Source organism: Gadus chalcogrammus, chromosome 17 (assembly GCF_026213295.1).
Source record: "Gadus chalcogrammus isolate NIFS_2021 chromosome 17, NIFS_Gcha_1.0, whole genome shotgun sequence".
NCBI classification, from domain to species: Eukaryota; Metazoa; Chordata; class Actinopteri; order Gadiformes; family Gadidae; genus Gadus; species Gadus chalcogrammus.
In genome coordinates, this window is record NC_079428.1 from 8702812 (window position 1) to 8712503 (window position 9692).

At 42.3% G+C, this 9692-nt stretch overlaps 1 protein-coding gene across 1 annotated transcript; it reads right to left on the reverse strand.

Annotated features, from left to right (window-relative positions):
• Positions 1 to 3875: 3875 nt before the first annotated feature.
• Positions 3876 to 7813, reverse strand: LOC130370347 (cornifelin homolog). The gene is made up of 4 exons (XM_056576095.1): positions 7677 to 7813; positions 5713 to 5850; positions 4878 to 5035; positions 3876 to 4490 (listed from the first exon to the last, which is right to left on the reverse strand). Exons 2-4 carry the CDS (start codon positions 5846 to 5848, stop codon positions 4296 to 4298), a joined length of 489 nt encoding a protein of 162 aa, XP_056432070.1. The 5' UTR covers positions 5849 to 5850; positions 7677 to 7813; the 3' UTR covers positions 3876 to 4295.
• Between the last annotated feature and the right edge of the window lie 1879 nt (positions 7814 to 9692).

A 9692-nucleotide genomic window follows, 5' to 3' on the forward strand; every position in this document is an offset into this window, starting at 1 on the left:
CACCTCCGTCCACGTCCACGCCCCTATGCCGCCGCAGCCGATAGCAAAGAACAAGCACTTGAATTTCCTGTTTGGCACCAAACATCCCTCGCTCTGTTTTTATTAACCCATTCACCACTGCCGCTCCTGTACTCCTCGCTCTCCGCCGGTGTCATGCCAAATTTGTACCGGCTGCCAAATTTGTACCGGGCACGTCAACAGTTGTCCGTTGCCAGGCAACGGACAACTGATTACATAAGGGTTGTCCGTTGCCGGGCAGGTTTCAAAAAACATTCGCGCTCATGTTGCCAAAGACGAAATAACATAATACAGATAACGGATCGCTAGATAACACTTGTTTTTACTTTATATTTGTATTGTATTTAATTGTTTAATCAAATTTAGCAAGTAAACTGAGTGTTTAAAGCAGGTCAAGGACGAAATAGCACAATACAGATAACGGACAAGTGCGAATGAACGAGCTTGAAGGTTTGCGAATGTTCGTGAACCTTTCATGTCATTCAATGCGATCGTCCGTTGCCAGGCAACGGACGACGCGATCATCTGTTGCCAGGCAGGTTTGGAATGGATTACGTATGGATGACGCGCCCGGTACAAATTTGGCAGCCGGTACAAATTTGGCATGACCCCGCCACTAGTAACGCCCCTGTACTGTCGAGTCATCACTCGCTCTCAGATTCATCCGTCCATCCGTCTCTTAACCAAAACGAACAAAAGGAATTAAGACCCCTCCCTCGCTTTTATGCTTCTTGTGAAACAAACAAAAAAAAATAACGGAAAAAATCGAAATGATAAACTCCAAAAAAAAATTAGCTTCCCCAAATTCAAGGCACAAAGTCTATCAGTAAACCGTCATCCGCACCCACGACCAGACCCGCCTCCCCGTCCATCTCGTCCTGACTCCGCCCCTCTCTCACTCCCCGGGCGTGGCACCGCCGGCCCGACGCCACACAGGCAGGGACCGTGAGTCCGCCCTTGTGTGTCTATGGCCTCGCCGCCCCCCCCCCCTCTCTCTCTCTCTCTCTCTCTCTCTCTCTCTCTCTCTCTCTCTCTCTCTCTCTCTCTCTCTCTCTCTCTCTCTCTCTCTCTCTCTCTCTCTCTCTCTCTCTCTCTCTCTCTCTCTCTCTCTCTCTCTCTCGCACACACGTAAACAATCACTCCAACTTCTCCAACTCCATGGCTAGGCTACTTCACTAAGACCACAACCACCCACAAGGCCTTTATAACGGGAGAGTACCTAGGTTCCCCGGGTCCTATGTTCCCCGCTTTGTATGTGACCGGGGAACATAGGACCCAGCGAGCAATTCGTTTAATACGGAGCAATTCGTTTGATTTCGGCAGCAACGCTGCCGAAAAAGTTGAAAAAATGTTCACGGTTGGAAAAAAAAAAAAATTGTATGAGCTTGCCACCACTCATACTCATGTGGTGTGAATGTACAGGTTGAATTATGTATAGGTATAAATGTGTAGGTTTAGTTCAACATAAAGGATGTTTTGGGCAGGTATAGATGATATACCTGAATATATCTCTTCTCCCTGGGTGGAGCTACATATATGATCGTGGCTCCACATATACGATCGTAGCTCCACACACAGAACATGGCTTTGGATATAGAAGCTAAGCCCTCACTCGGTCTAGCATTGTATTAATGTATGAATGTTCTATACATTTATACTAATATGTATTGAAGGTCATGGTTTGATTATCTATATGTATAAATGGGTCTGTTTTGTTAAATACAAATGATTCTATGGGCAGGTACAAAAAGAGGAGATTTTACGTTTACTGTGATCTCTAGGCAGCCCTCAACTACCAAAATTCCTCAGAAATCCTGAGGCAGCCGTATGATTGGCCTAAGGTAAGAAACGTTCAGCTCATACCGTATGGTTAATTGCTAATTTCTAATTTAAAATTGCTAAAAATAAACTGTAGGCAAGTGGAGACTGGAGCGAGGAAGGTCAGCGTTTTGATACAGCCGTGCCTTTATGTTGAATTCATTCAAGTCAGGGTTGAGCATCATTAGACAGCAGCGAGAAGATCGATGGAGAGAGAGAGAGAGAGAGAGAGAGAGAGAGAGAGAGAGAGAGAGAGAGAGAGAGAGAGTAAATCTCAGCGCAAAGAGTACAGACCGGTAATGTTTGAATCCTGAAGATCAAGACCGTGACACAGGTTGGAGACACAATAGAGATGGAATGTTGTTGTTATGGTGGGGAGTGCGGTGTGCGAGTGTTACTGCGTGTGTGGTGATCTCTGTGTCGCTGCGACCCCTGTGATTGAATCATTGATGTGAAATGTCTGAATCTAATCAGCACACACGTTTGAAAGGCTGTGTGGGGATTCTTCTTTTTTAAAGATTTCTTTTCGCATTTTAATGCTTTAATATAGCGTGAGATAGAGAGGAAGGTATGGGAGATAGAGGGGAGGACTCGAACCCGGGTGGCTGCATTTTAGGCCTGAGCCCATATGGTACGCGCTCTGACGGTGAGCCGCCGGGGCGCCCCAGGCTGTGTGGGATTCTACAGCCGCTGTGAAAAAGAGACCAAAGAGTCTGTTTATATGCCATAAAAAACGTAATATAGTAACATATTCATTTTCAAATTCATATTTTGGACTTGATATCTATGTAAAATAGATATCAACTGATAGCCATTGGTTTAGCCTCTAAAGGTTTATGATGGTAAAACGGTTGTTAACGGTTAAGTGTGTAAAATTGGCATCTAGCTAGCGTAACAGACTTCGCAGAAATTCATAGGTACGTTTGATGTGTATGATCCCTTTAAAATAATAATCATTGTGTTTCCGTTACCTTACCTTACCTTGATATCTCCATTCATCCAACCACGGCGGATGCGGACATTTTACACAACAAGCCAAACATCACCACGGCAGGTGTGCTCGTGCGCTCTCTCTCTCTCTCTCTCTCTCTCTCTCTCTCTCTCTCTCTCTCTGTCTCTGTCTGTCTCTCTCTTGTTCCTCCTCCCCTCAGCACCTCTACCTTGTGATCCTGATCTCTCTCCTCCAGGAAACGTGTTTAGTGTATTTGCATAACCGCCATCTGATTGGCCAATGGATCCGCCGCTGCCTGAAAAGTTGAACATTTCTCAACTTTTTGACTCAATGGAGCGGACGGACGGACCCACAATGCATTTCGCGTGTGCCCCATGCAAAGCCAATGAGATCCATCGACGGACGGAGGTAGTTTGAACCAGGCGTAACCCTAAACCTAACCCTAAACCTTCGCACCTGGGGAACATAGTGATGACCCCTTCATAACCATGCAGTATGCCAAAGCCGAAAAGGACATGCACGCGCACAGTCTCACACACTCATCTTATGCACAACAATCAGTTCTTTCATCACAATTCAGTCACTGCAAGGTGGCTGAATGGAGTTAGAATAGACCCAAAGTGTGATACACTCTGGTTTAGCTTTCCCTTGCTAGCCGTTTTTAGTATGACTTGTATACATTACGTCTTTCTTCTGTTCTTCTGGCAAACATGGCTAAATTGCATACGCACACAGGACTGGCTGGCTCTGCTTGGCAAAAAGTAACATATTTGTGAATAAATGTTTTGAATTCTGAATACTGAACATGGTGAGCTTAAAAACATTTAAGTGACCATTAGTGACAATAAAATAAAAATATATATTTCTTTGACTAAATTTGTGACCCCCTTCAAATATGGCTTTTGAGGCTTTCAGGGGGTCTCATGGGAATATCGGGGGGGTCGAGCACCCACTGACCCCCCCGTATTTCACCCAGTGCTACTAACATATACAAACATAAATTGAAATATCAATTAAGTAATGTATACAAATATGTATGTTAGATTAAATATAAAGAAAGTGTCATGAGTCAGAATTTGCACTGGGAATTTGTGACAAAATATTTTTGGACAAACTTTTATTATCATTATGCATGCAGGCAACGCTCTAAACTTTAACACATCAACAGCACAGACTTTCAAAAGAACACACACGGGAACAGACATACACAGATACACACACACACACACACACACACACACACACACACACACACACACACACACACACACACACACACACACACACACACACACACACACACACACACACACACACACACACACACACACACACATTTAACCAAGTCATCTTGCAAAGCCTTGAGCGGCACATTTCTTGGGTGGGTTCAAACCCGCAACCATAACGTCATGTATAGTATAAAGTATAAGTATAAAGCATACATTTCTTCTAAAAACCTGATCCCATAATGTAATGTATATAAAAATAAGGCCTTGGGTACTGCCTATTATTGTGGGGGACCGTAGCCCTGTTGGACAGGGTACTGGGGTACATATGCCGGAGGATTCGAGTTGACCTGCACGGTGGTGGAGGAGATGACCTGTGTGTGACGGCACCGGCGTTCCTTGAGTTCCCGTGCCAGCTGACAGTATGAGCATATGCCGCAGAACGTGACGATACAGCAGTCGTCACAAATGGAGCCCTGCGGTGGGGAATAGAGAAGACGCACACTTATTATTGATTCATTAAGAATGTGTTTGATTTCATGGATAAACCCTATTTAATCTGTTAGGGAAAGTTTGAGTGAGTGAGTGAGTGAGTGAGTGGGTGAATGAGTGAGTGAGTGAGTGAGTGAGGGACTGAGTGAGAGAGTGAGGGACTGAGTGAGAGAGTGAGGGACTGAGTGAGAGAGTGAGGGACTGAGTGAGTGAGTGAGGGACTGAGTGGGTGAATGAGTGTGTATCACCCCTTTCCAACCACAAGGTTCGGGGGGTATAAGACAAAATGACTGTTATTGTGATATTTTGGATAACAATAAAGGAAATCAGGTGAGTTGTTGTTGCTGCATCGTAATTATTGTTCCACGTGCCTTTATGCGGTAGCGCTCTCTCACGGAGATCCGGAGGCCCAGGGCCAAGGCTGGAACTATGCCGCTCATCGACTCCAGCATGGGGAGACATAGACCCTCGCCGTGGTCTGCGCTGACCTGACACGCCAGGGCGCACGGGCACCAAAACCCAAGGCAGCCTGCGCGGTGCGCCAGAGTTGAGACAGGTATTATTATTTTGACACTACCCACCTGACGTTGTTTGAAAACCCCAAAACACTATTCTCAAAGCACAGCGGGAGAATATTTGAGCTGATTGTTAGTAACTGAGGTACAAGCAGATTAAGGCACTGAGTTTCCCCCTGCCACCTCAGGGTTGGTCAGCCACTTCCACTTAAAAACCAATTTATTTTCTACTGCTTTCAGTTAATCTTGTTATTGTTTTGTTTTATTCTGTTGTGACTTAAATAATTATTTGTATATATATATATTTTTTATAATGTGTTAATTTATATATATATATATTTTATTCTATTTTTTTATTTTTTATTTTAAAGCACTTTGAATAACCACTGTGTCTGATAGTGTGCTATACAAATACATTTGACTTTGACTTCAGCAGTTTATTTATTACTGAGGGGACAAGATAGACCGGTTTGGGTGTTTGACTCCAAGCCCAAAGGTTCTGGGTTCGAGCCCAACATCCACCACAGTCAACCTGTAGTCACTCCTGAGCAAGTGTCAAGTTAATGGCTTGTCAAGTTGACAAGCCATTCACATTGCAGGTCACAAATATAAGTAACCGATTGGTCGTTTTCTCATTGGAGGACTGCAGAACCTGGGGATGCTACATTGAGCAATAGAAACAGATACCCACATATCCCCATGTCCTCAAAGCAGCTGAACAAGCTGGATGACCACATCTCCCTCCCCGGTACGAAAGCCGAGGTCACCACACCCGTGGTGACCACACTGGGCTGGATGGTCATCACCTGTGGGTGGATCATCGCCATGGCTATGGACGGACGGACACAGAGAAAGAGAAAGATGATGAGAGAGATAGAGAGATGGAAAATGTGGGATGAGAGATTATGAGAGTGTTTGGCCACAAGGTGTTATGAGGGTCGTCTTTAGATATGAAACCAAAACTGTGGTTTGAGTTTCGCTGGAAATTAGGTTTATTGAAACTAGGCCCAGATGGTTGAATAGGGAACCTATGAATTGTGGGTTTCTTGTCTGCCTAAGGGGTAATCTGTGAACAGATTGGTACTTTCATAACACCACACAAAAACGAACCCTTTGGAACTACCATTGTTAACTGAAAGTACAGCTTGATTGTTTCTGGGGAATGTATAACAATGAACCAAATAGTACTGTAACCAACCAACCAACCAACCAACCAACCAACGTCTTCATGTTACCGAGTAAGAAATAAGGTAACAGAGGCTGACAAATTGCTTTGTACACGGTCAATTAGATCTTTGTAAAGTAGTAATGAGGTGCCGTTTCTAAGCTTTTGCTGCTGAAAAGGGTGCTTCACTTAACCTACATTTTGCTTAATTTTTTCACTTTTTGCACGTAGGCCTATATAGAATAAGAATCATGCGTTAAACCTTAAATCTAAATCGGCATGCTAAATTTAAATCAAAAACTTACATCGAAATCGAAATCCCAAATCTAAATGCTTAATCTCAAGCTAAATCGTATACATAAATGGAAATCTTCATTTATAAATCCAAGTTCAAATCCTACAACTAAATCTATATTGCAGATGAATGAATGAAGTAGTTCGAGTTAAATCTGAAACAAGTGAAGCCCGTTTTTGAGCAGCCAGTTGTTCCCCAATTGTACCAACGATATATTTAAAAACAAAAGGGTTACTTATGGGAGGTAGTGCAAATGTCTTGTGGTTATTCATTGGGACTAACTGCTCTGTGTGTTCTAGAAAGAACAACAGTCAATGGGAAGTTGCAATGTCAACTTCCCATTGCCTGTATCATTTTTCAGTATGTCAATGCTAAATGTCTTGTGGATCAAGTTTAAAAGATTTCTCAGATATTGTGATTGATGGCTGATTGTAGGTCTACGAAAAAAAGAACCATATAAATATTAATTATTGCCTTTCTTCCTTTGACTGCCAAATGTCTTGGTGGTTTGAGTTGTAAACATTGAGACTAATTTTTTTGCCTCATATTGGTCAAGCTGATATTGTTTCTGCGGTCATGGCTATAGATCATTGTGATAGGTGTCTCTGTGTAAGGACTGTGTGTGTGTGTGTCACATGGAAAAAGTGTTGGTTGTTAGGTAGAGATCCCATGGGCTCCGGCTCTCAGGTGGTTTGGATGTTAGACATTTGAAAACCAAATCAGCCGCAGAGCGATCACAGCCAGATTTCCCTGCCACACGTCATTCCCTATAGGGAAGCTGGCAGCAGATGTTCGGATAACTTTTTCCTCTTTCATGTCTCGTGCATTTATTTATGTATTTCTGAAACCCTGTGAATTCTGCTGCTACCCGTCTTTGCCAGGAGGCTCTTTTTTTAGAGAGATAAATTAAAAAGTTAAATAAAAACCAAAAAAAAAAATTATGCGTCAGGTGGCAACAAAAGTACTTTGTTACTAATCTCAAATCCATGTTCATCTAATATACGATTGGGCGATTGGGATAAACTTATGTAATTATTGATAATCATTTCATATGGAAGCGCCTTATATAGGCCTACTTAGAATAAACAATGCAAACAAATTAAAACAATTAGCAAATGTTTAAACGCGACAGTATGATACACCGAACACTGGAATGAACTACTCCAAATAGTATTAATAAAAACTTGTGACAAACCTGCTTTTGAACGGAGCAAATGTCAGCCTTAATGTGGAGATGCAGCTTAGATTGCGCATTTGTCTGAACAAGCAACTGTTTATGTTAGAACATTTATCCCCAGAGTCTATCGTTGCTCTCAGGATGTTGCCACCCATTCTCACACACGCCTTTTAGGCTAACACACACACACACACACACACACACACACACACACACACACACACACACACACACACACACACACACACACACACACACACACACACACACACACAGTCTTATCGTAGGGTGGTTTGCAAAGACATCCTGTATCACTGCAGGGTGTTTGAACGGAGTACTTGCAGAGAACAAATCACCGTACAATATGCCAATACGACAAAATTGTTGGGTAAAAAGCAGATTCTGCTAAAAGACTAACCAACTACTTGTTAAATATGTCCACTAGAGGGAGACGCAGGATCGCATAAGGCCAATTTACTTTGAGTACAAAAATAAGTACATTCCTTTTCAATGGCCAACGGTAGGTTACAGCAGTCTTTATACTTCTAGTTACATTTAAGCAAGGAGATGGGGGAAAAGAGAAGGTATGACATAGGAACTTTGTAATTCCCGTACTGTTTGAAGATCGTCCAAATGGTGTTGGATTGCAAATAAATATGGGTTAGGTAAACCATTTAGCAAAATCGACTAAACTTTCAGTTTAGTCGAGAAGTGGCTCATGGGGACTCATCCAACTACAATGGAATATGACCCATTAGATTGTGTTGAACAAGGTCTGCGTTCAATGAATCTTAGGACTACAAGCCGGTTATTAATAACTCAAAATTCATAACACAGTCCCTCAACAACACATGTATATTTTTGTTATTTATTATTTTGGTCATTTAGGCGAAGCGTATATGAAACTTGACTCAGAGTGACCTCAAGATACAGGTCATGAAGGAGCAGGTAGGGGTTGGAGGAAGCATCTTTCTCAAAGAGCCCCACAGGATAGTGTGCGGACACTTGCTATCATACTTTCTTGCGGCTGAGCTATAACCAACAACACATTATTCAATCTTTCATAGAAATAAATGTAAAAAGGTCAATATACCATTTTACGGATAATAAAAGGACAAAAGGATAGAATATTTATACCAAACGATGAAAAGTCCTTTATTGCCACCAGAAAATGAGCGAGAAAAAAATAACAATTGGACAGTGAGGAGTCAACCAAACAGCTAGTGTCACAACTGATGTGCACGCCCACACACGCACACGGGAGTTCAGACACACAAGGATTACAATATAACCACACACACAGGGAGGAGTGTGAGGTATAAAGGTGTACACAAAAAACATAAGGGTCACATTTTTCCTCCCTTGTACAGACATGACCCAATAAAAAGGTACAAATACTCAAGTTCCTTTGATCCCGCTTTCGATTAAAAAAAAACCTGCCACAAGCAATAAGGGCCAGCAGCAGAAACTTTTGATTCAATTTCAGCCTCACATTGTCTAGCGAATGGGTGCTGACCAACGTCCAACCATATATATTCAAACTTTTACAGAATTTAAGAGTCGTAGTACACAATAATCCCTGACCCTCCCGTCCGCTGCCTCATAATATCCAGTATATAAATAATATATATACATATATCTTGGATATATATTTAACCAGGATGTCTTGTGGGTGTGTGCACCAGAGAACTGTGAGGAGGCTTGTTACAAATAAAATATTTACTTGGAGTTGTATTTATTTCGTTTTTGTTACTTTCCATGTTGGGACATTCAGTATGTACGATAGCAGCAGCTCCAGGAAGAAGAGATGTTTAGGGGAGTCAGATCTCATTAAAAATCAAAACACAGTCTTCATGCACGGGACAGGCACAGAGTGTCTTACGGAGTCGTCACCAACTGACGCCATGCACGTTAGAAACGTACAACATGAAGGACCAGGGCAGAACTCACAAGAGAAAAGGGAATCAAAAAGATCATGTCGAGAGAGAGGTTCACTTCCATTTTTGTTTTATTTGATAAATTGTATTTTGTGGA

Excerpts from the sequence above, each read along its gene's own strand:
- LOC130370347 (XM_056576095.1), bottom strand. The coding sequence starts at position 5,848 with ATGGCGATGATCCACCCACAGGTGATGACCATCCAGCCCAGTGTGGTC. Across the intron at positions 5,036-5,712 it reads CTTTGAGGACATGGGGATAT|GCTGCCTTGGGTTTTGGTGC; the intron begins GTGGGTATCTGT and ends CGCACCGCGCAG. Across the intron at positions 4,491-4,877 it reads GAGAGCGCTACCGCATAAAG|GGCTCCATTTGTGACGACTG; the intron begins GCACGTGGAACA and ends TCCCCACCGCAG.